This window comes from Sturnira hondurensis, unplaced genomic scaffold, assembly GCF_014824575.4.
Source record: "Sturnira hondurensis isolate 20B ecotype Veracruz unplaced genomic scaffold, ASM1482457v3 Scaffold0002597, whole genome shotgun sequence".
Lineage (NCBI taxonomy): Eukaryota > Metazoa > Chordata > Mammalia > Chiroptera > Phyllostomidae > Sturnira > Sturnira hondurensis.
The window spans coordinates 228250-254000 of record NW_028075228.1 but is presented as its reverse complement, the minus strand read 5'-3'; the positions used below and the strand labels follow the sequence as shown (position 1 = coordinate 254000).

At 39.1% G+C, this 25751-nt stretch overlaps 1 protein-coding gene across 3 annotated transcripts in view; it reads right to left on the bottom strand.

The window, feature by feature from the left end:
* Positions 1 to 221: 221 nt before the first annotated feature.
* Positions 222 to 25751, bottom strand: part of ZNF382 (zinc finger protein 382) — a 39327-nt gene continuing 13797 nt past the window's right edge. For 2 of the 3 annotated variants that reach the window (XM_037040092.1, XM_037040094.1), the window contains exons 2-5: positions 25678 to 25750; positions 20390 to 20516; positions 18985 to 19080; positions 222 to 3390 (exon numbers count right to left, since the gene is read on the bottom strand). In XM_037040092.1, the coding sequence (XP_036895987.1) occupies positions 1967 to 3390; positions 18985 to 19080; positions 20390 to 20516; positions 25678 to 25750 (1720 nt within the window). In that variant the 3' untranslated portion in view covers positions 222 to 1966. The remainder of the gene's footprint in view (positions 3391 to 18984; positions 19081 to 20389; positions 20517 to 25677; position 25751) is intronic. The other variant, XM_037040093.1, reaches the window with a different exon arrangement.

Genomic DNA, 25751 nt, shown 5'->3' with positions numbered 1-25751 from the left:
CGAGAAGGGTAACTCGTTGGGGTGTCAGAGTCTGATTGGCTAGAGCTGGTTGCTGGGTGCCATTTCTGCCGACCATTGTTCTTGATACATCTTGTCAGACTGATGTTAAAGTCGCATCCTGTTATGCCAGATAGGCTGACCCCAGACCCCAATCTTAGCCAGGCATCTATTTGTCCTGGGTAGGGTCGGCAGGCAGTTTCCCAGGCAGGCATTTTCCCAGACTACAGTTTCCCACGGTACAGTTTTCCTGCCTGGTGATCTTCATTCCTCCTAGGCCTACCTAGATCTGTCACTGTCTTTCACATTGGACATACCTTTTTATATTCTCATCAGCAGTGTACAAAGGTTTTGATTTCTCTGCATTCTCACTAATATTTATTTTTATGCGTCTGTTTTAGGGTCTCTCCTGTGGTGCCAGTTGGGTGCCAGTGGACTACAGTCATCTGAAAACTTGATGGGATGTCCAAGGTGGCTCAGCTGGATGATCCCTAGGAACTTAGCTGGGCTCTTGTGCAGGGTGCCTACACATAGTCTCTAGCACAGTGGTCTCAGTATGGTTGGACTTTGTTCATGAAAGCAGCATTTTCCAGAGTTAAAGTTAAAAACCTTATATGTTCCTCATTGAATATTCTTTTCTTCGGTATGAATTGTTTGGTGTTGTATAAGGAGTGAGATATGGCTAATTACAAGATTCTACTTGAACAGTTCCCATATAATGTGAATTTTCTGGTGTTGTATTAACATTTAAGCTATAGCTAACATTTCCATATTCATCATTTTTATATGACTGGTAAGATATGGGCTATAGGTAAAGGTTATCCCCCAAACCCTTAATTTTATTCATAGGGTTTTTCTCCAATTAGAATTCTCTCATAATGAGCAAGGAAGTTGCTAAGTGCCTGCCTTTCTATGGTATAACTTTCTGATTTCACATAAGGCATTATTGTGGCTAGAGGTAATCTCACATTTATTACATTTGTTTGGTATTAGGTATATTAAAATGTGGGCTCTGGCTAAAGCTTTTGTACATGTATTACATTCAGATTCCCAGTTTTCACAACACTCATAGAGTTTCCTTCTACCATGAATTTTTTGGTTTGAACCATCACCATACTGATAATATTCAGTTGTTTCTCTTCAGAATAAATTATCTCATACTGTGAAAGTTCTGAGTTGTTTGGTAATATCTACCAAAGTCAACCAAACACAAATATGCCTCAGGAACCAGAAAATCCATTCCTAAGTATATACACAAGGGAAATAAATATATGTACACCAAAAGCAAATATATTCACAAAAACATTATTTATTATGATCCTAAGCTGTAAAGAAAGAAAAAGTCCAACAAAAATAGCTGGATAAACTGTGATATATTCATATGAGATTCCACACAGAATATGCAGATTTCTGCCAAATGCACTAATGATGAATTTTAGAGACATAATGATGAAATAAGCCAAATGTAAAAAAAATTAATACATGGTATATAATCCAATTTATATAAAGTTTATAATATGCAAAAATTAATTTATAATGTTAGACGTTAGAACTGTGGTTAACTCTGATGAGGTAACAAGTAATTTTTATTCCATATTTGCAATGAAAAATACAGTTCGCAACTACTTTCTTTTAAAAAGTCCTTTGCTTATAGTATGGTTTATATACCAACTGTGTATTACTTGTTTACAACCAGGTAGGTACTGAAATTTAAAACAAGCAATTTTAAATGTGTGTAACAACTTGACAGAGAAAGTTTATATCTTGTGAATCTAATAAAAATTGGAACTTGTATTTTCAATGACTTTTCTCATTTAATTTGACTAGAATTCTGTGTGCTTTATCATCTAGTAAACAGTATGTTTATAGTGCCTTAAACCATTGAATGTTATTACATTTGCAAGCAACATTAATACAGCATTTACTATGACTTTAAAAGTTTTTTATAAAAATAAAGTCACATCTTTTACTATATTTCCAAGGTTTCTACCTTGTGAGTTTTCTGATGGACAATGAGGTTTGACTTACAACTGAAGAACTTCCTACATTCTTTACATTCATATGGTTTCGCTCCTGTATGAGTTTTCTGATGGCGAATGAGGTTTGATTTCCTACTAAAGGCTTTCCCACATTGAGGACATCCATTGGACTTCTCTCCTGTATGTATTCTCTGATGAACAGTGAGGATTGCCTTCTGGCGAAAGGACTTTCCACATTCACTACAAATGTAGGGTTTTTCCCCTGTATGAATTCTTTGATGGAGAGTAAGGGTTGTCTTTTGGCAGAAGGACTTTCCACACTCACTACAAATATAGGGTTTCTCTCCTGTGTGAGTTCTTTGGTGTACAGTGAGGGTTGTCTTCTGGATAAATGCCTTCCCACATTCATTACATTGATATGGTTTCTCTCCTGTATGAGTTCTCTGATGATCAGTGAGGTATGACTTCTTTCTAAAAGCACTTCCACACTGAGTACATTCATAGGCTTTCTCCCCTGTATGTATTTTGTAATGTCTAGTGAGGGTTGCCTTCTGGCGGAAGGACTTCCCACAATCCATACAAATGTAGGGTTTCCCCTCAACATGTGTTTTCTCATGAAGAGTGAGGGCTGTCTTTTGACGGAAGGCTTTTCCACATTGATTGCAAACATAAGGTTTCTCACCTGTGTGAATTCGCTGGTGTTCAATGAGATATGACTTCCTTCTAAAGCTATTCCCACAGTAAGGACAATGAAAAGGTTTCTCTTCTGTTTGAGATCTCTGATGCATAATAAGAATGGACTTCCTGCAGAGGAATTTCCCATATTTGCTATATGCATGGGGCTTCATCTCCGTAAGATTTTGTGGCTGGACACTTGGATTTGGCTTTTTGATGAAAGGCATTACGTTTTTATTATATCCAAAGAGTCTTTCTCCTCTTCTGTGAGTTCTAGTATGTGTAAATAACATTCCTTTCACAAGGAAGGAATTTTCACACTCATTTTGTTCAAATGATTGCTCCGCAGTTTGAACCTTCTGATGCTGAATAAGTTCCTGTTCATCACTCAGATCCCAGTCTGTTTGTTTATAGAGATTCACTGCAGTATGAATTTTCTCATGCTTAGTATTGAGGAGTGACTTCTCCCATCCATTACTCTCACCAAACTTCTCTCTTGCAGGGCTTATATTTCTAATGACCAATTCTGAAATATTTTTCAAAACCTTTCCATCAGGTTTATATTCATGTAGTGTTGTCTTTGAAATAATATAGTTCTTCCCTACAGTCAGTGTTTTTCCCCAAATATTACTTCTTTCCTTAGTTAGTCTTTTGTGGTTGATGAATACAACAGATCTAAAATGCCTATTTCGGTATTCTTTAAACTTCATTAGAACATCCTCAGCTTTTCCATCTTCTTCTAGGAAAAAAAATAGAGAACACTGTAAGACTTCACATAAATGTTATGAATTAGGTATATATACAAATAACCCATTGTGGGACAGTCTGTCTCACTATTTTGATCTATAGAAAAGCCAAAATAAATTACTTGTTGTTAGGGAAAAATGCATAGAACATAAACACAAATAGTGCTATATTGTTGAAATGAGGATAAATTAGCATAAGAAAAGAACACTTGTATCTTTGCCAGGTTGTATTATAAGCTACACTGAGCAGGTCTAATAAACACAAGGATATGTAAGCACAGGATAGTGAAAGTGGCATTATTCTTAGAATGGGCAGGTTCAGAGATAATGGAGTGAGCCTATCAAGAACCCTAACCAGTAAGCAAGAAAAACTGTTCAGTAGAAAGAAAGCCTATGTATTTTTTCCTCATGCCTAACTAAGTTTTATAAAATACTTCCATTTGTTTCTTTTTCACTTGCATTTAGCCCATCCATGGCTAATGAACTTTATTAACCACTCATTTCCTAGTTTTGAAAGAAACAGTAGTCTATAGTTTAAACCCTAGCTCTCCATATAACTGTGATTTATTTTCTTGTGAAAGGGAAGAATTAGGAAAATATTTTCATTAAGAACTATAAAATAAGGCAGAAGACAATGCATCTTTGCAACATGAATATAATCAGTGACTGCTGCTACATCAATGTATTCTTCCAGGGGATAGTCAATAACTAAATTCTGACCATCAATTACAATTTTTCCCCACTCAATTTGCTGAATTACTTTTTCAGTGTCACAAAAAGATGGGTTCAGGTTTTCCTGCCGTAAACTATTCCCTATTGCTACTGTGAAGGACTGGATTCTTCAATGTATGTGTATAGCACTGACTGACCTTACCTATTACTTTTCCTACAAATTCTTGGCTAAATCTTACTATGACCCATATCTGATAGAGCAATTTTAAAGATGGGTTCATCTTAACCACAACCTGTACCTTATTTACAATAGCCCTAAACTAGAAACAGTCCAATTATCCATCAAAAGATAAATAGGTAATATTGTGTCATGTAATTACACAATGTAATACTACTCAGCAATAAAAAAAAGAAAGGAAACCCTACTGATGACAAAAGGGATGAAGCTAAAACTTTTTTCAGAGTGAACACTTTATGCAAAAGAGCAAATATTGCACAATTTCATTTAGTGTACTTCGAGAACATGCAAAACTTAAGTTACACTGCCTTCCTAAGAACCTCTGTCACATTCAGGGTCATGCTACTACCCAATTTATCTAAGCTTTCACATATCCTTTTTCTCCTTCAATGTCTAATTTGTCTGAAATTAGAATATAATTATAGTCTGGACTACGCATTCCAAGAAATCTTTCAACAACCTGCTATTTTAATGTGAATGTTCTATATAAAATGCTAAATTTGAGAATATTGCCTTCCCAACTGTAACTTATGCTCTTCAGAGTCAATATTTTATTATCTTCTTTACATTAATACACTGTTATATGAGGCAAAGGTATTAATCTTGGCATGATATCTAAAATGAACTTACTATTAAATGAGTTCTGAATGGATGAGAAAGATGTTTTCCCTGCACAGTACCATAGATAATCAGGTAACTAATATGTCTAGCCTTTGTTACAAACTACAGTAAGGAAAAGTGACAGAAGGGACCTTATTTTGAAGGAATTGTTAATCAGATGAGGAAATAAGCCTCAGATAAAAACAACACTTAATCACATGCCAAATTATTAGACCATATCAGAAGATGTGACTGTTTGCCTGTTATTTGGGAATATGGGAATATGGAACTCAGTGGAATGTGAGTGCAGAAAAAAGGAACTAACATGGTTTGGAGTAGTCAAGACACATTTCATGCAGAAAGTGTAACCTGATCTTTTAACTAAAGGGTACGTAGCATTGTGTGGTAAAGAATATATCCTTGCCCAATAAGAGGTCTACGACATTTGCCTTTGGCTTCTGGAGGTAATCTCTGAGTCCACAGAATGTCATGCTTAACAGGAATGTATTTCTTTGCTTGGGAGCCTGTGGCCAGCTACAAAGTAACAGTGTGATTTAGGGTGGGGTCTTTGAGTCACACCAACAATGTGATTTAAGCTGGGGGCTTTGGGTCACATGGTATCAGCTTGACCTCTTAAGGAGCTGAAAACTGTTATCAGCCATATGGACAATCAATCAAACTTATGTTATTGAGCCAAATATAAATTTTTGATACTAAACTCAAGTGAAGCCTCCCTGATGGACAATATTCTGTAATGCGTCCAAAATTCCACAGAGAGAGGACTACTAGAAGCTCCATATGTGGTACTTTCCTGGACTTGCCTTATGTGCTTGGCATGATTTTAATCTGTATTCTTTCTTTGTAACAAACTATAACTGTGAGGGTTATAGTTTTCAGTAAATTCTGTGAGTCCTAGCAAATTATTGATACTAATAGTAGTATTGGGGACACTTGAACTTATAATTTGTGTCAGAAATGCAGGTGGTCTTATGTGTACTACTGTACCCTTCAACTCTGTAGTTGGCCAACTTTGCAAATATGCATATGGGCATAAAGTAGCTGTCACATAATGAAAGGCCCAGTGGTAAAAAATAAAATCAATTGCATAGAGGACATTTGGGAGACTAGAAAAAATAGATATTAGTGAAAGTTCTCAGTCACAGAGAGAAATACATTTGGAATGACCAGATGGGATATTACTCTATCAGCCCTTGGGGAAAAGGGGATTCAAATTTTTATGCGATATTTTTTCAGCATACTGACAATACAAATTGAAAGAAAGAGAAAAATCATGGCAAACCCAACAACAAACTACAGCAGTCCATGCCTGGAATAATGTAGCTTTCATTTTAGATGTCAGTGGCAAATGAAAATATGAACCTGTAAGTATATTTCACAGAGTAAAATAACATAACACAAACTGTAGAGAGATCATTAACAAAGTAAACAGAGATCATGGACTCAACCTGCTACAACATGGGGCTGGCTTGGAGGACAAAATGATACTTGATGAAAGAAAATGAAGAAATAAGCCAAAGAACGTTTATGCATAACCCACAGACAGGCAACAGCGTGGTGATGGCCAGAGGGAAGAGGGTGTTATGGGCTGGGGGACAAGATGTGCAAAGGTGGCAGGAATGAAGACATCTGTAACAGTGTAAACAACAAAAATAAAGTTAAAAAAAGAAACAAATAAGAGTAAGGTAAAGATAATGACAGTTGCTTCTTTTTTTATTTTAATTGCTGTTCAAGTACAGTTTTCTGTCTTTTACTCCCATCCCAGCCCACCACCACAGCCGTCCCCACTTCCCTCCCATTCCACCCACCCTTGTTTTTGTCCATATGTCCCTTAAACATGTTCCTGTAAACTGTTCACCCTTTTCCCCTTAAATTCCCTCCCCTTTCCCCTCTGCTCACTGTCAGCCTGTTCTCTATTTCAGTTTCTAGGGTTATATTTTCCTTGCTTGTTTATTTTGTTGTTTAGGTTCCTGTTAAAGGTGAGATCATATGGTATTTGTCTTTCACTGCCTGGCTTATTTCACTCAGCATAATGCTTTCCAGTTCCATCCATACTGTTGCAAAGGGTAGGAGCTCCTTCTTTCTTTCTGCATAGAATCCCATTGTGTAGATGTACCATGGTTTTTTTTATCCACTCATCTACTGATGGGCACCTACGCTGTTTCCAGCACGTGGCTATTGTAAATTGTGCTGCTATGAACATTGGGTTGCATAGGTTCTTTTGGATTGGTGTTTCAGGGTTCCTAGGATATAATCCCAGCAGTGGAAATGCTGGGTCAAAAGAGAGGTCCACTTTTAGTTTTCTTAGGAAATTCCATAGTTTTTTCCATACTGATTGTACCAGTCTGCAATCCCGCCAACAATGGATTAGAGACCCCTCTTCTCCACCTCTCCAACGCTTGTTGCTTGTTGCTTTATGATGGCCATTCTGACTGGTGTAAAGTGGTATCTCATTGTGGTTTTAATTTGCTTCTCTCTGATAGCTAGCGATATTGAGCATCTTTTTATGTGTCTCTGGACTCTGTATGTCCTCCTTAGAGAAGTGTCTGTTCAAGTCCTTTGCCCACTTTTTAATTGGGTTGCTCATCTTCTTAGAGTGGAGTCGTGTAAATTCTTTGTATATTTTGGAGATTAAACCCTTGTCTGAGGTATCATTGGCAAATATATTTTCCTGTATGGTTGGTTCTCTTTTTACTTTAATACTGTTTTCTTTAGCTGTGCAGAAACTTTTTATTTTGATGTGATCCCATTTGTTTATTCTTTCCTTTATGTCCCTTAATCTAGGGGAATTATCACTGAAAATGTTGTTGCATGAAATAGCTGAGATTTTGCTGCTGACATTCTCCTCTAAAACTTTAATGGTTTCATGGCTTATATTTAAATCTTTTATCCACCTTGAATTCCCATTGTGTATGGTATAAGTTGGTGCTCAAGTTTTTTTTGTGCATTTAGCTGTCCAGTTCTCGCAACACCACTTGTTGAAGAGGCTATTTTTACTCCATTTTGTGTTGCTGCCCCCTTTGTCAAATATTAATTGAGCGTAGAGACTTGGGTTTATTTCTGGGCTCTCTGTTCTGTTCCATTGTCCTATCTGTCCATTTTTACCCCAGTGCCAGGCTGTTTTGATTATAGTGGCCTTGTAATACAGTTTGATATTAGGTATTGTGATTCCTTCTACTTTGCTCTTCTTTCTCAAAATTGCAGCAGCTATTCAGGGTCATTTATGGTGCTAAATAAATTTTTGAAGTGTTTGTTCTATGTCTGTGAAATATGTCATTGGTACTTTAATAGGTATTACACTGAATCTGTAAATTGCTTTGGTAGTATGGACATTTTGATGATGTTAATCCTTCCAATCCATGAACACAGTATATGTTTCCATCTGTTTGTATCTTTCTTGATTTCTTTCCTCAGTGTTGTGTAGTTTCCTGAGTACAGGTCTTTTACCTTCTTGGTTAGGTTTATTCCTAGGTATTTTATTTTTCTTGTTGCTATATCGAATGGGATTTTTTTTCTTGATTTCTGCTTCTGCTGTCTCATTATTGGTATACAAAAATGCCTTTGATTCCTGAATATTGACTTTGTATCCAGCTGTTTTGCCAAATTCATTTATTAGGTTGAGCAGTTTTTTTGCGGAGTCTATAGCATTTTCTATGTATGCTATCGTGCCATCTGCAAACAATGACAGTTTTTTTCCTCCTTTCCAAATTGGATGCTTTTTATTTCCTTTTATTGTCTGATCACTGTGGCCAAAACTTCCAATACTATGTGGAATAGAAGTGGTGAAAGTGGACAACCTTGTCTTGTTCCTGATCTTAGTGAAAAAGATTTTATTTTTTGCCCATTGAGTATGATGTTGGCCTCAGGTCTGTCATGTATGGCTTTTATTATATTGAGGAATGTTTTCTCTATTTCCACTTTGCTGACTCTTTTTATCATAAATTGGTGCCGTGCCTATCAAATACTTTTTCCATATCTACTGATATGATCACGTGATTTTTGTGTTTCCTTTTGTTTATGTGATGTATTAGTTTTATTGATTTGCAAGTACGGTAGCATCCTTGCATCCCTGGGATAAATCCCACTTGATCATGGTGTATAATCTTTTAAATGTATTGCTGGATGTGATTTGCCAATATTTTGTTGAGGATTTTAGTGTCAATGCTCATTAGCAATATTGGCCTATAGTTCTTTTTCTTTGTTGTGTCTTTATCTGGTTTTGGGATGAGAATGATGCTGTATTCATAAAAAGAGTTTGGGAGTCTTCCATCTTCTTGGATTTTTGGAATGGTCTGTGCAGGTAGGGGTTAGCTCTTCCTTAAATGTTCCATAAAATTCTTCTGTGAAACTATCCAGGGCTTTTGTGTGTCAGGAGTTTTTTTATTACTGCTTCAATTTCATCCACTGTTTTTGGTCTGTTTTGGCTTTGTGCTTCTTCTTGATTCAGTTTTGAAAGATTATGTTTTTCTAGAAAATTGTCCATTTTACCTAGGTTTTCAAATTTCTTGGGATATAGTTTTTCACAGTAATTTCTTATAATCCTTTGTATTTCTGTGGTGTCAGTTGTAATCTCACATCTTTCTCTCCTGATTGTATCCTATTTATTTGGGTCCTCGCTCTCTTTCTGTCTCTCTCTCTCTCTTTTTTTTTTTTTGACGAGTCTGCTTAAAGCCTTGTTTGTTTGTTTGTTTTTTTCAGAGAACAAGCTCCTGGATTTATTGATCATTAGGATTGTGATTTTAGTCTCTGTGTCATTTAATTCTGCTTCGATCTTGGTTATTTCCTTCCTCCTACTTGTTCTGGGCTGTCTTTGTTGTTGTTCCTCCAGTTCTTGTAGGTGTAGGGTTTTAAAATGTTTCTATCTTTTTTTGGTTGGCTGTATCACTATGAACTTTTCTCTCAGGACTGATTTTTCGGTGTCCCATAAGTTTTGGGTGGTTGTGAGTTCATTTTCATTTGTTTCCAGAAAGTTTTTCATTTCTTCCATGATCTCCTTCTTAACTCAATCATTGTTTAATAGCATGCTATTCAATCCAAGGGTTTGAGTGTTTTGAGTTTTTTTCTTGAGTTTTGTTTCTAGTTTCAGTCCCTTGTGGTCAGAGAAAGTGCTTGATATGATTTCAATTTTCTTGAATTTCTTCAGGCTTGCTTTGTGTCCCATCATGTGGTCCATCTTTATAAATGTAAATTTGAAAAGAATGTAGACTTCCGGACAAGATGGAGGCGTAGGCATACACAATATGCCTCCTCACACAAGCAAAAGGACAACAGATTTAAAACCAAGAAACTGTAGGGGACCAATGTGTTTTGGTCTGGGAAATGTGACTCAGCTCTGTATGGAAAACTTACAGAAGCAAAGTGGTGGGCAGGAGCCAGACCTTCAAACTGAGTTTTCCCGTGGGAATCGGGCCTAGAAAATGCATACAGATTGTTATAGCTTGCTCTTGCTAAAACTCCATCACCCTGGTCTAAGACAACAAATGTGTATTCTCTATCTTCAAGGTAATTTTTAAAGCCTGTATGAGTTCTCCCAAGGACAGAGCTAATCAGCTCATCGCTATTTCCCTCTGCATGTTATTTTCATTTTCTTGATTGTCTAAAATTTAGACAATTGTCTAAATTTATTGTCTACATTTCTAAAATGTAGACAATAATATTCTATGTAACAGATAGTAAATCTTTCTCTGATGTAAGACTCCAGGAAAACAATAAACGCCTGTCTAGACAAGGGTCGGGGAGCTCGCCTCTTGAGGGAGTGGCCAAGGCACCATAGACACTCTTCCCTTGAGAGAGTAGTATGTCTGTTCCCTTTTTCTCCACAGGATTGTTGTCACCTGTGCATTCATTCTTGTTGTCAGCCACAACAGGCAGACTCTGCTGGACAGAGTCCACCACAAGAAACAACCAGAACTGACAGGAAATCAAATGGTATGGAAGTGTGACAACCAAGAAGTTGAAGAAGAAACATTCATACAGACAGGTAGGAGGGGCAGAGCCAGGAGCCAGACGGAGAGGACTCACAGAAACCCAGTGGCTGGAGGACTGGGGCGGGCACCTAGCTGGCAGACTGGCTATGTGGTGGCTTGCAGACTGGGTGGTCCCACATTCAGGTGCAGATAAACCAAGAGGAATTAGGGAGAGAAATAGACTACACAACCCAGGGTTCAAGTACTGGGAAATAAAGCCTGAAAGTCTCTGACTGAAAACACTTGTGTAGGTTGAGGCAGCAACAGAAGAAACTCCAAGCCTCACCAGAGAGTTCCTTGTGTTCATTTGGTGTAAACAAATCCTTCCACCCAGGAATCAGCACCAGAAAGGCCCAATTTGATTGTGGGTAGCCAAGGAAGTGACTGATAACTGGCAGTGAGTGGAGCAAGCGGCACTATTCCCTCTCAGATCCCTCCCCAACATACAGCATCACAGCCAGTAACTTGCCCTGCCCTGGTGAATACCTAAGGCTCTGCCCCTTACTAAGTACTGATATGCCCAGGAGAAAAAAAACAGCCCTAATGAAAAAACAGCTCAATGCTTCAGAAAAAATACCACTAAGCGACAAAGACATAGCCAACCTATCAGATGTGCAGTTCTAAAGACTTGTTATAAGAATACTCTAGGAACTCACTGGGGAATTCAATGGCATGAAAACAACCCTGGCGGCAATGAAGGTTGCATTATGTAAAATAAAGAAAAATATGCAGAGAATCAAGAGCAATAAGAAGGAAACAGGGACTCAAATCAATTGTTTGGAGCAGAAGGAAGAAAGAAACATTCAACCAGCAACCAGAATAAAATAACAAGAATTCAAAAACATAACAAGAGGCTTAGGAACCTCCAAGGACATCTTTAAATGTTCCCACATCCAAATCATAGGGATACCAGAAGGACAATAGGAAGACCAACAAATTGAAAACTTATTTGAAAACATAATGAAGGAGAACTTCCCCAATCTTGCAAATAAAATAGATTTCCAGGAAGTCCAGGAAGCTCAGAGAGTCCCAAAGAAGTTGGACCCAAGGAGGAACACACCAAGGCACATCATCATTAAGTTACCCAAGATGTAAGAATAGGAGAGAATGTTAAAAGCAGCAAGAGAAAAAGAGACAGTTACCTACAAAACAGTTCCATTAGACTATCAACTGATTTCTCAAAAGAGACCTTGCAAGCAAAAAGAAGCTGGGAAGAAGTATTCGAAGTCATGAAATGCTAGGACATACATCCAAGATTACTTTATCCAGCAAAACTATCAGAATGGAAGGGCAGATAAGTGCTTCCCAGAAAAGGTCAAGTTAAAGGAGTTTATCATCACCAAGACCTTATTATATAAAATATTAAAGGGACTTATCTAGGAAAAAGAAGGTAAATAATATGAATGGTGGCCCTGGCGAGCGTAGCTCAGTGGATTGAGCACAGGCCTGCGAACCAGAGGATCGAGGTTCGATTCCCAGTCAGGGCACATGCCTGGGTTGCAGGCCAGTTCCTGGCAGGGGCCAGTTCCCAGCAGGGGATGCGCAAAAGGCAACCATACATTGATATCTCTATCCCTCTCTCCTTCCCCTCTAAAGATAAATTAATTAATTAAAGAAAATATGAATGGTAAAATGACAACAAACTCACAGGTATTAAAAACCCAACCTAATAAAAAACAAACTATGCAAACAACTAGAACAGGAGCAGAAGCACAGAAATGGAGATCACATAGTGTTATCAGTGGGAAAGTGGAAGCAGGAAGATGAAGAAAAGGTACAGAGAATAAGTAGCATAAATAGTAGGTAGAAGATGCACATGGGGATGTTAAGAGTAGTACAGGAAATTTGGAAGAACTTATATGTATGAACCATGGACATGAACTAAAGGAGGGGAGGGGAATCGAGGTGGGAGGGGGTGTGCAGGGCAGAGGGGAATAAAGGGGGGAAATGAGACAACTGTAATAGTATGCTCAATAAACTATTTTTTCTTTTTGATATATTTTATTGATTATTCCATTATAGTTTTCCCATTTTCTTCCTTCATTCCCCTATACGCTGTAGACCCCCTCCCCCACCATTACCTCCCCTTCAGCTAATGTCCATGTGTCACAAGTTCTTTAGATTCTATATTTTGCATATTATTCTTGCCCTGCCCCCTTTCTATATTCTACCTACCATTTATGCTACCTATTCCCTGTACCTACTATCCCCTTCCCCTCCTCCAACTCCCCTGTTGCTAACCCTCCATTGGTCTCCATTTCTGTGCTTCCACTCCTGATCTAGCTGTCTGCTTAGTTTTCTTTAGTTTTAGGTGTGGTTGTCAATAACTCTGTTTGCTGTCCTTTCACTGTTCATATTTTTTTATCTTCTTTTTCTTAGATAAGTCCCTTTAACATTTCTTATAATAAGGGCTTGGTGATGATGAACTCCTTGAATTTGACCTTACCTGAGAAGCACTTTATCTGCCCTTCCATTCTAAATGAAAGCTTTGCTGGATAGAGCAATCTTGGATGTAGGTCCTTTGATTTCATGACTTGGAATACTTCTTTCCAGCCCCTTCTTTCCTGTAAGGTCTCTTTTGAGAAATCAGCTGACAGTCTGATGGGCACTCCTTTGTAGGTGACTGTCCCCTTATCTCTTGCTGCTTTCAGAATTCTCTCCATTTTAATCTTGGGTAATGTAATTATGATGTGCCTTGGTGTGTTCCTCCTTGGGTCCAACTTCTTTGGAACTCTCTGAGCTTCCTGGACTTGCAGGAACTCAATTGCCTTTGCCAGATTGGGGAAGTTCTACTTTATTCTTTGTTCAAATAAGTTTTCCACTCGTGGCTGTTTCTTTTTCCCTTCTGGTACCCCTATAATTCGGATGTAGGAACATTTAAAGATGTCCTGGAGGTTCCTAAGCCTCTCTTCACTTTTTTGAGTTATTTCTTTTTTTTGTTTGTTTTTAAAGATTTTATTTATTTATCTTAGAGGGGAAGGGAAGGAGAGAGAGAGAGAAATATCAATGTATGGTTGCCTCTCATTCGTCCCCTGCCGGGAACTGGCCTGCAACCCAGGCATGTGCCCTGACTGGGAATCGAACCGCGATCATGTGGTTCGCAGGCCTGCGCTCAATCCACTGAGCTATACCAGCCAGGGCTTGAGTTCTTATTTCTTCATTCTTTTCTGTTTGATCATTTTTTTCTTCCTTCAGGTCTACTCCCTTGATTTGAGTCCCAGTTTCCTCCCCATCACTATTGGTTCGCTGTGCATTTCCCTTCATTTCAATTAGTTTAGCCTTCATTTGTTCCTCTAATTTGTGACTAAAATCAACCAGTTCTGTGAGCATCCTGATGACCAGTATTTTGAACTGTGCGTCTGACAGGTTGGCTATCTCTTGGTCGCTTAGAAGGATTGTCTCTGGGGCTTTGAGCTGTTCTTGAGCCATAATGTTTTGGTCTGTTCGTGCCTGTTACATATGAGTAGTGGACCCTTCAGTATTCACCACGGCAGGGCGACCCAGTTGCTGGGTTGTGATGCTGTATGTAAGGGCAGGGTCAGAGAGGGGCAATGGCGTTTGTTTCGCTCTCTCTCAGATTTCAGTCCCCTCTGCTGCTTCCCACAAGCAAACCTGGCCCCCCTGGTGCCGGCTCCTTGGTGTGTGGGCCTGTGCACCCTTCAGAACCCTGTGGGTCTCTCCAACAAACTGTGAGCCTGGGAGCTTCTCCTGGCACCTCAACCCCAAAAGTTTTTCCAGTCCGTGCTTTTAGGTTCTAATTCCTGTCGCTAGCCCTAGCCTGCATGGTCTGTCTCACTGCTTGCTCCTTTGCATGGTTTATCTGAGTGTGAATGTGTGACTGCAGTCAGTCAGCCACCTTGCACCCCCACTGGGTTCACCCGTTGCCACCCCATGCCTGAGATCTGCCAATGGCCACCTGCATGCCTGGGTTGGTCCAGTCAGGCCGCTTTTTCCTCTGGAACCCCGCTCCTCCAGCCGCTGACTCCGCCCCTCTTACTGGTCTGGATAAATGGTTCATTGTTGTCAGACTTTTGTACAGTTCAATTTTCTGTGTTTTGGTTGCATTTTTGTTACTAAAACTTTGTTGTCTTTGAACTTGGTTGTGCGAGGAAGCACAGTGTTTCCACCTATGCCTCCATCTTGCCTGGAAGTCCAAAAATATTTTTAAAAGAGAAAAGAATGTATATTTTGCTTCTTTGGGATTAAAGATTCTATATGTATCAGTTAGGTCCATTTGATATAGGACATTGTTCAATGCCGCAATATCTTTGTTGATATTTTGTTTGGAGAATCTATCCATTTTTGACAGTGGGGTATTAAATATCCCCTTCATTAAAAATCTGCTACTACTTCTGGCTAAGATGGAGGCATAGGTGGAAACACTGTGTCCCCTCCCACAACTAAATTTAAAAACAGCTAAGTTTTAGAAACAAAAACACAGTCAAAACAGTGAAAATTGAACTGCACAGAAGTCCAACAACAACGAACCACTCAGCCAGATCAGTAAGAGGGGCAGAGTCAGCAGCAGAGTGGGGTCAGGCTGGAAAGATACTTTTGTCTGACCGACCCAGGAGTGGAGGCAGAGGCAGTTCATGGCTCCCAAGCATGGGTTGGCGACTGGTGGACCCAGTGAGGGCATAGGGTGGCTGGCTGAATGTGGTCACACATTCGCGCACAGATAAACCAAGCAGAGGAGCAAACAGTGACACAGACCGCTCAGGCTAGGGCCTCAGCAACGGGAATTAGAGCCTGAAAGCACCAACTAGAAAGACTTTCTCGGGGTTGAGGGGCCAGGAGAGGCTCCCAGGGTCACAGACAGTTTGTTGGAGAGACCCACAGGGTCCTGGAGAGTACACGGGCCCACACACCCGGGAACCAGCACCAGAGGGGCCCAATTTGTTTGTAGGAAGACGCAGAGGGGACAGAAATCTGAGAGAAAGTGGAGCAAAGTGCCATTTTTTCCCTCTCTGACCCCGGCCCCACATACGGCATCACAACCCCGCAACTGAGTCGCCCAGCCCTGGTAAACACCTAAGGCTCCGCCCCTCATACATAACAGGTGTGAACAGACCAAACATTATGACTCAAGAATAGCTCAAAGCCCCAGAACCTAGAATTCTAAATGACCAAGAAATTGCCAACCTTTCAGATGCACAGTTCCAAACACTGGTGATCAGGATGCTCACAGAATTGGTTGCTTTTAGCCACAAATTAGAGGAACATATGGAGGCTCAACTGATTGAAATGAAGGGAAATGCACAGGAAACCAATAGTGATGGAAAGGAAATTGGGACTCAAATCAAGGGAGTGGACCAGAAGGAAGAAAGAAACGACCAAACAGAAAGAAAGAAGAAACAAGAATTTCAAAAAATGAGGAGAGGCTTAGGAACCTCCAGGACATCTTTAATCATTCCAACATCCAAATTATAGGGGTACCAGAAGGGGAAAAGAAACAGCCACGAGTGGAAAACTTATTTGAACAAATAATAAAGGAGAACTTCCCCAGTCTGGCAAAGGAAATAGACTTCCAGGAAATCCAGGAAGCTCAGAGAGTGGCAAAGAAGTTGGACCAAGAAGGAACACACCATAGCACATCATAATTACATTACCCAAGATTAAAATGAAGTAGTGAGTCCTAGAAGCAGCAAGAGATAAGGGGACAGTCAACTACAAAGGAGTTCCCATCAGACTGTCAGCTGATTTCTCAAAAGAGACCTTACAGGCAAGAAGGGGCTGGAAAGAAGTATTCCAAGTCATGAAATCAAAGGACCTACATCCAAGATTGCTCTATCCAGCAAAGCTTTCATTTAGAATGGAAGGGCAGATAAAGTGCTTCTCACGTAAGGTCAAATTCAAGGAGTTCATCATCACCAAGCCCTTATTATATGAAATGTTAAAGGGACTTGTCTAAGAAAAAGAAGATAAACAATATGAACAGTGAAAGGACAGCAAACTCACAATTATTAACAACCACACCTAAAACAAAAGCAAACTAAGAAGACAGCTAGATTGGGAGCAGAAACATAGAAATGGAGATCACATGGAGGGTTAGCAACAGGGGAATGGGAGGAGGAGAAGGGGGGAGAAGGTACAGAGAATAAGTAGCATAGGCGGTAGAGTGAAAATAGGAGGGAGGGCAAGAATACTATGGAAAATATAGAATCTAAAGAACTTGTGACACATGGACATGAACAAAAGGGGGGGATGGTGTGGGAGGGGTTTGCAGGGTAGAGGGGAGTGAAGGGGGAATGGGACATGTGTAATGACATAATTAATAAAATATATTTAAAAATTTTTTTAAGTTAAAAAATCGGACTTCATAAAAATAAAAAGCTTATACATGTGTAAAGAAAACACCAGCAAAATGAAAAGGGAACCAATTATGGGAACATATATTTGTCAATGATACTGGAACAAGAGTTTGACCTCCAGATGGGAGGGGGGTGGGGAGCACTGGTGGGGGCAGGGCTGGGAATACAAGAAAGAAAACTGTACTTGAACAAAAGTTAAATAAAAAAAATGAAAAAGAAAAAAAAAGAGTTTGACCTCCAAAATATATAAAGAACTCACACAACTTGACCCCTGGAAGGCAAACAATTCAATTTAAAAATGGGCAGAGGACCTGAATAGCACTTCTCCAAGGAGGACATACAGAGGGTCCACACACATACGAAAAAATGGTCAGCATCACTAGCCATTAGAGAAATGCAAATTAAAACCACAATGAGATATCACTTCATACCAGTCAGGATGGCCATCATAAACAAATCAACAAAAACCAAGTGCTGGCGAGGTTGTGGAGAAAAGGGGACCCTAATACACTGTTGATGGGAATGCAGACTGGTGCAGCTACTGTGGACAACAGTGTGAAATTTCCTCAAAACTTAAAAATGTAACTACCTCTTGACTTGGCAATTCTACTGCTTGGATATACCAAAAGAATCCTGAAACACCAATTTCAGAGAACTTATACCCTACAGTGTTCATAGCAGCACTATTTACAACAACCAAGTGTTGGAAGCAACCTAAGTGCCCACTAGTAAATGAATGGATCAAAAAACTATCGTACATTTACACAATGGAATACTACATGGCGGAAAGAAAGAAGGAGCTCCTACCCTTTGCAACAACATGCATAGAACTGGAGAGTATATGCTAAGTGAAGCAGGTGGTAAAAGACAAATACCATATGACCTCACTTATAATTAAGCCTAGTCAATAAAACAAGCATGCAAAATACAACCAGAGACACTGACATAAAGAACAAAGTGACAGTAACCACTGAGGATGGGAAGGAGTATAACAGGGGAAAGAAGTAGAAGGGGCAAGTCAAGGAACATTTATAAAGGACTCATGGGCCAGGACAATGGGGTATGGATTGAGTGTGGGAGTGATGGGGTTTGTGGGTCAGGGGAGAAAAGTAGGACAACTGTAATTGAACACCCCCCCCCTCCAATTTTTTAAATTAAACCAATGAGCTATAAGATCTACCAATTCTACTTCTGGTTATATATCCAAAAGAAAAACAATGACTCAAATGATATTTGTACACCCAGTTATTAGCAGCATTATTCATAGAAGCCAAAAAGTACAAGCCACCCAAGTGTGCACTGAAAAATGAATGGATAAGCTAAATGTGGTATATACATACAATGGAATATTATTCAGCCTTAAAAAGAAGGAAATACATACTACAACATGGGTCAACCTTGAGGACACTATGTTAAGTAAGCCAGTCACAAAAAGGACAAATACCATATGATGCCACTTATATGAGATACCTGTGAGTAATCAGATTCAGAGACAGAAAGTAGAAAGTGGTTGCCAGAGACAAAGCGGGTGAGGATAACAGTTGTTAATGATAACAGAATTTCACTTATAAAAGATAGAGAGGGTTCTAGAGATGGATGGTGATAATGGTTGCACAAAACAATGTAAATGTAGTTCATGCCACTGAACTATATGCTTAAAATTGTTAAAATGGTAAATTTTATGTTATATGTATTTTACCACAATTAAAAACAACATATCCCTAAAAACATTCAAAGGCGTCAGCTACCTGAGTCAACTGGTCTTTATCTGTACAGACTCACCAAAATAGTTCTGACCTGGAAAAATTCTCCCTGTTGTCCATAGCTCTTCTCCTTCTTCCAACTTGCGGATCATATCAGGCTTAGTCATGTGAAACCCTAATGATAAAAAATAAGACTTATTTTGGGGCTGTCTAATCTGTTCCATTGATCTATGTCTGTTTTTATGTCAGTACCAGGCTGCTCTGATTACTTAGCCTTGTGGAGTATTTTGATATCAGGTAGCATGATTCCTACCTTATGATCCAGCAATTCTGCTTCTGGAAATTTATTCAAAGTAATCCAAAACACTAACTTGAAAGAATATATGCACCCCTATGTTCATTAGAGCATTATTTACAATAGCCAAAACTTGGAAGTAGCCCAAGAGACCATCAGATGGTAGATGAGAAGATAAAAAGTTGTGGTACATTTACACGATGGGATAAGTAAGAAGGAAATCTTACTTTTTATGACAGCATGGGAAGACCTGGAGAGTATTATGCTAAGTGAAATATGCCAGTAAGAAAAAGACAAGTGTCATATGATTTCATTTATATGTGGAATCTAATGAACAAAAGTAACAAAGTAGAAAGAGGCTCATAGATACAGAGAACAAGCTGTGACAGCTGTTCACAGCTGACAACCCCCTTGGTTGGGGGTGCTAAGTGAAAAACGTAAAGGGATTAGGCAAAGAAAAAACTCATGGATGCAGACAACCATATGGTGATTGCAAGAGAGAAAGGGAGGTAGGGAGCAGTAGACAAAACTAAAGGGGAGATAAATGGTGATGGAAAGAGGCTTAACTTGGAGTGGTCAAAAAACAATACAATATACGAATGATGTATTATAGAATTATATACCTGAAACCTATATGATTTTATTAACCAACGTCACCCCATTAAATTCAATTTTTAAAAATTTTTTAATTTTAAATATTTTATTTATTTATCTTTAGAGAGGAAGGGAAGGAGAAAGGAAGGGAAACATCAATGTATGGTTGCCTCTCATGCATCCCCTGCTGGGAACTGGTCCCCGCCGGGAACCGGCCTGCAACCCAGGCATGTGCCCTGACTGGGAATCAAACCGGGATCGTGTGGTTCGCGGGCCTGCGCTCAATCCACTGAGCTACACCAACCAGGGCTAAAAAAATTTTAATGAGACTTAATCTAACCTCCTTGGGCTTAAAAACCATTGAAGGAAGAGAAAGATATAGCTTCAAGGTAGCACACATATATACATTCATATGTATACCTTCATATAACATGCAAGTTAATACCTTGCACTAGGCAAGTGAGAACATAGCCATACTTTTCTGCTAAAAAGAAAGAGATTTGTCACCTCTATTCCCTAAAATTCAAACCCATTAAGTTTCAGAAACTCTTGAAAGGAGATGCTGACACTAGAAGATTCAAGGGGTTTTTCTTACCCACAGAGACAAGGTGGCAATAGTTTTCCAACATGACATCCCTGTACAGGGCCTTCTGATCAGTGTCCAGGTGCTGCCACTCCTCTTGGGTGAAGTCCACAGTCACATCTTTGAATGACACTGTTCCCTGTAAGAACATACTGTAGTTAACTCTAAAGTGATTGGAACTAATGAAAACTAGATATTGGAGACCTAGTTTTGATCATGTTCAGTCATCAAACTAATTTTCTTATTTTGTTTTATATTGCAGACATTCTCTTGAAAACATAATCATCTGCATTTACTTATCTCATGCTAAAAATACATAAGAATATACTATTTGCCTTGAATGTGATTGGTTGCCTGGTCGACCAAAATGAATATAACTCTGACCACAATGAAAAGAAGTTACAGGCTAAGAGAGAGGCTTGCATGTAAAGACATACACTCAATAGATACCACATATGCAAGAACAGAAATATGCACAAGGAAAAGTGCAACAAAGTGAGGAAAAATTTCATTTTGTATTCCAAGTCTTCATTGAGTACATAAAATTTTTTAATTCACAATGAACTTGTTTTGTAGGTATACAGGCATCAGCTTTTTAAATTCGTTAGTAAAAAAACAGTAAATTCAGGAAGTAGAAAAAGACACAATTTTTTAAGAAAGAATCTTTGAGCTCTAGCCAGTGTGGCTCAGTTGGTCAGGCATCATTCTGCAAAGAGAAGGGTCATCAATTCGATTCCCAGTCAGGGCACATGTCTGGGTTGCAGGTTTGGTCCCCAGTCTGAATGCATGCAAGAAGCAATGGATAGATGTTTCTCTCACACATCAATGTATCTCTCCCTCCCTTCCTCCCTCCCTTCTCCTCTCTTTAAAAATAAATAAATACAATCTGAAAAAAAAGTCTTTGAGCCCTAAGAAGAAGAAGGTATGTGGAAGTAGGCAGTAGATATATTTATGGAATAATAATGGATTTTTCCTATACAGAAATGGTCTTAAAAATTTACTGAGCACACTACAAAGAGATTAGTATTTATTTATGAACCATTGGTAGGCAGAACTTCTGGCCAAGATGGAGGCCTAGGTAGACACACTGTGCCTCCTCAAACAACCAAAAGAAGGACAACAAATTTAAAAACAAAAAAACAACCAGAACTGACAGAAAATCAAACTGTATGGAAGTCCAACAACCAAGGAGTTAAAGAAGACACATTCATCCAAACCAGTAGGAGGGGCAGAGATGGCAGAGATGGCAGCTGGGCAGAGAGGACTTGAGGCAAGGCAGTGGATGGAGGACCAGGGCCAGCAAGGTGGTGGCTGGCAGACCCAGTGAAGCAGCGGATTGTGGAGTGGGGTGCGCAAGGCTGCAGCTGGCTGGCAAGGCAGCAGCAAGTGGACCTAGCAAGGCTGCAGCTGAGGGACTGTGCGTCCCGCATACACATGCAGACAAACCAAGAGAAACAATTGGGGAGAAAGACTGCACAACCCAGGGCCCCAACACAAGGAAATAAAACCTAAAACCACTGATTGAAAACACCTGTGGGGGTTAAGGTGGCAGCGGGAGAAACTCCCAGCTTCACAGGAGAATTAGCTGGAGAGACCCACAGGGTCCTAGAACATACACAAACCCACTCACCTGGAAATCAGCACCAGAAGGGCCCAATTTGCTTGTGGGAAGTTGGGGAAGTAACTGAAGTCCAGCAGAGAGAGGAGCAGGCCCCATTGTTGCCTCTCGGACCCCTTCCCCACATACAGCATCACAACACAATGACATGCGTTACCACGTCAGGGTAAATTACCACTAAGGCTCCTCCCCTCACTACATAACAGGCCTGTCAAGACAAAAAAAAAATGACCCAAATGAAAGAACAGATCAAAGGTCCAGGAAAATTACAACTAAGTGACGAAGAGATAGCCAACCTATCAGATGCACAGTTCGAAACACTGGTAATCAGGATGCTCACAGAATTGATTGAATATCGTCACAAATTAGATGAAAAAATGAAGGCTACACTAACTGAAATAAAGAAAAATGTACAGGGAACCAATAGTGATGGGAAGGAAACTAGGACTCAAATCAAGGGAGTGGACCAGAAGGAAGAAAGAAACAACCAAACAGAAAAGAATAAAGAAACAAGAACACACAAAAACAAATGAGGAGAGGCTTAGGAAACTCCAGGATATCTTTAAATGTTTCAATATCTGAATTATAGGGGTACCAGAGGAGAAGAGGAAAAGCAACAAGTGGAAAAGTTATTTGCACAAATAATAAAGGATAACTTCCCCAATCTGGCAAAGAAAATAGACTTCCAGGAAGTCCAGGAAGCTCAGAGTGCCATAGAAGTTGGACCCAAGGAGGAATACACCGAGGCACATCATCATTAAGTTATTCAAGATTAAAATTAAGAAAAGAATCCTAGAAGCAGCAAGAGAAAAGGAGAGTCACCTACAAAGGAGTTCCCATCATACTGTCAGCTGATTTTTCAAAAGAGACCTTACAGGTAAGAAGGGGCTGGAAAGAAGTACAGTCGTCCCTTGCTACATCACGGTTCACTTATTGTGGCCTCACTGTATTGCGGGTTTTATTCTTCACTGGTGAGTACCCACATAGAATTTTATATATTGTTAAAATTACATAGGTTTATGAGTGTAGAAAGTGTTTAAGAGCATACGAAGTGTTTATACGAGTGTGGGAAAGGTTTATAGGAGTGTGGGAAGGGTTTATAAAGCCTTAAGATATATATAAATAATAAAATAAATATAAGGTCACTACTTCGTGGATTTTCACCTATTGCGGGGATCTCTGGAACGTAACTGCTGCAATAGGTGAGGGATCACTGTATTCCAAGTCATGAAAGGCAAAGACTTACATCCAAGATTACTCTATCCAGCAAAGCTTTCATTTAGAATGGAAGGGCAGATAAAGTGCTTTTCAGATAAGGTCAAGTTCAAGGAGTTCATTATCACCAAGCCCTTATTCTATGAAATGTTAAAGGAACTTATCTAAGAAAAAGAAGATAAAAAACACATACAGTAAAATGACAGCAAACTCACAATTGTTAACAACCACACCCAAAACAAAAACAAAAGCAAACTAAGCAAACAACTAGAACAGGAACAGAAACACAGAAATGGAGATTACATGGAGGGTCATCAACAGGAGAGTGGGAGGGGGAGAGAAGAGGAAAAGGTACAGAGAATAAGTAGCATAGATGGTAGGTAGAAAATAGAAAGTGGGAGGGTAAGAATAGTATAGGAAATGTAGAAGCCAAATAACTTATATGTATGACCCATGGACATGAACTAAAGGGGACGAATATGGGTCAGAGGGGGTGTGCAGGGTGGAGGGGAGTGAAGGGGGAAAATGGGACAACTATAATAGTATAATCAATAAAATATATTTAAAAAAATAAATCATTGGTACTCATTAGTGGCAATCCACATTTTTAATGACTACAGCTCCAGAATGTAAACTGTAGTATTTTCCTCTCATTCAGTATACTGTCTTATACATTCCGCTGTAATACAAACTCCACTTTAGGTCAGCTGCTTTATGAGTAAAAGGAAAATAAAAAATATTAAGTCAACACATATGTGATAAATTTTGTACTTTAGAGGCAATACTCTTTTTTAAAAAGATTTTACTTATGTTTTTAAAGATTTTAATGTTTATTTTTAGAGAGAGGGGAAGAGGGGAGAAAGAGATGGAGACAACATGGGTATAAGAGAGAAACAGCAATCAACGGCCTCTCCCACATGCCCCAACCAAGGACTGACCCACAGCCCAGGCATGTGTGATGACCAGAAATCAAACCAGTGACCTATTGTTTTGAGGGGTGACACCCAACCAACTGGGCCACACTGATCAGGGCTAGAGGCAATATTCTGACTAGATAAGGCTTTAGATATGTCAGGTGAGAAAAACAATTAAGCAATCACTATTAGAAATGTCTCATAGATCTGGTGTTATTAGTGGTCTAGACAGGGAACCACTGGTTGCTATGATGAGGTGCACGAGAATTGGTCATAAATTGGTTGTAGAGTGGACAAAGAGGTGCATGGCTCTTCAGTTATCTGCATAAGCAATTGGGTAGGTGCTGGAATTAGAAAATGGAAATGGGAATCAGAAGAAAGTACAAACTGTTGTAAAGAAAGGAACGAAGTAAGCCTTGGAAATGTATTTGAAGTGACTATGGAACATACAGGTAGTGACAGCTATTGGAGGTCAGATATGAGGTTCTAGGATGGAGAAAGGTATTTGAGAGTTACTAGGATCACATCAACATAACCTTTAGAGTCAAAGGTTAAATACTGATTGTAAATAGAGAAAAAGAGATAGTGAAGAGAAAAGAATCAATTAGAGTCTTTGGAAAACCAATATTTTATTTTATTTGTTTTTTTTTTGGAAAACCAATATTGTAAAGATTGGTTAATGAAGATATATTTTTGAAAGAAAAATGAAAATGAGACAATGATCCACATTTGATTCAAGAGTAGAATATTTCAAGCATGGACTAGCATATGCATTTCCTTCTCTTGTACCCATATATAAAAATTAAAAGAAACTAAAATTATAATTATAACAGCACTGGAATACTGAAAAGGTTTTCACCGGCAGACCACAGTTTGCAGAAACTGCTGGAAGACACAGACAAAACAAGAGGATCAGAAAGGAGAAATGCAAAATCTCAGTTTTCTGACAAACTTGCAAGTAAATCTCTATATGGAAAGCCTCACAAAACAGAACACCTTACCATAAACGAATAATGTGGTCCATTAACTTCAAAACCTAAGTCAGTAGGGATAATCAAGGTTTTTCCATTTTCGCACCTTGACTCCTTACAACTTAGATCCCAAATTAGTGTCTAGACTAGATTCATTCCAGTAATATAGTCTCATTTAAATCAAGATAATACATTTCTGTTCCAGCAGCACTTTTTTGAGAAGGCAGAAAGGAAATGATGATGATATACCAACTCTATATGTAAACACCGGCGATGACTCGAAGGTGCACTTGAGGAAGGTTTAAATTTTTCTGGTTGGAATAAGAGAAATTGGGAACAGAGCTGCAATTAGACTGAAGCAGGCAAGTCACCTAGGGTGCAAAATTTAGGGATGCACACCTCTAAAAGTACTCCTTAAATTTTACACCTAGGTCACTTGCTTGCCTTACCCAACCTGGGTCCTACTGGAGACTAGTTTCACAGAAGCAAATCTCAACATCCAGGAAAATTAAGGATGGTGAAATAAATGTTCCTATAACCTGAAAACAAGTTCTTTCAGAAAAAGAAGAAACATCATCTTACCTGAGACATAGCTGTGAGATTTGCAAGAGATGAACCTTCTCTTCTGAACTCTTCTTTTGGAAAGGGAAGAGTCC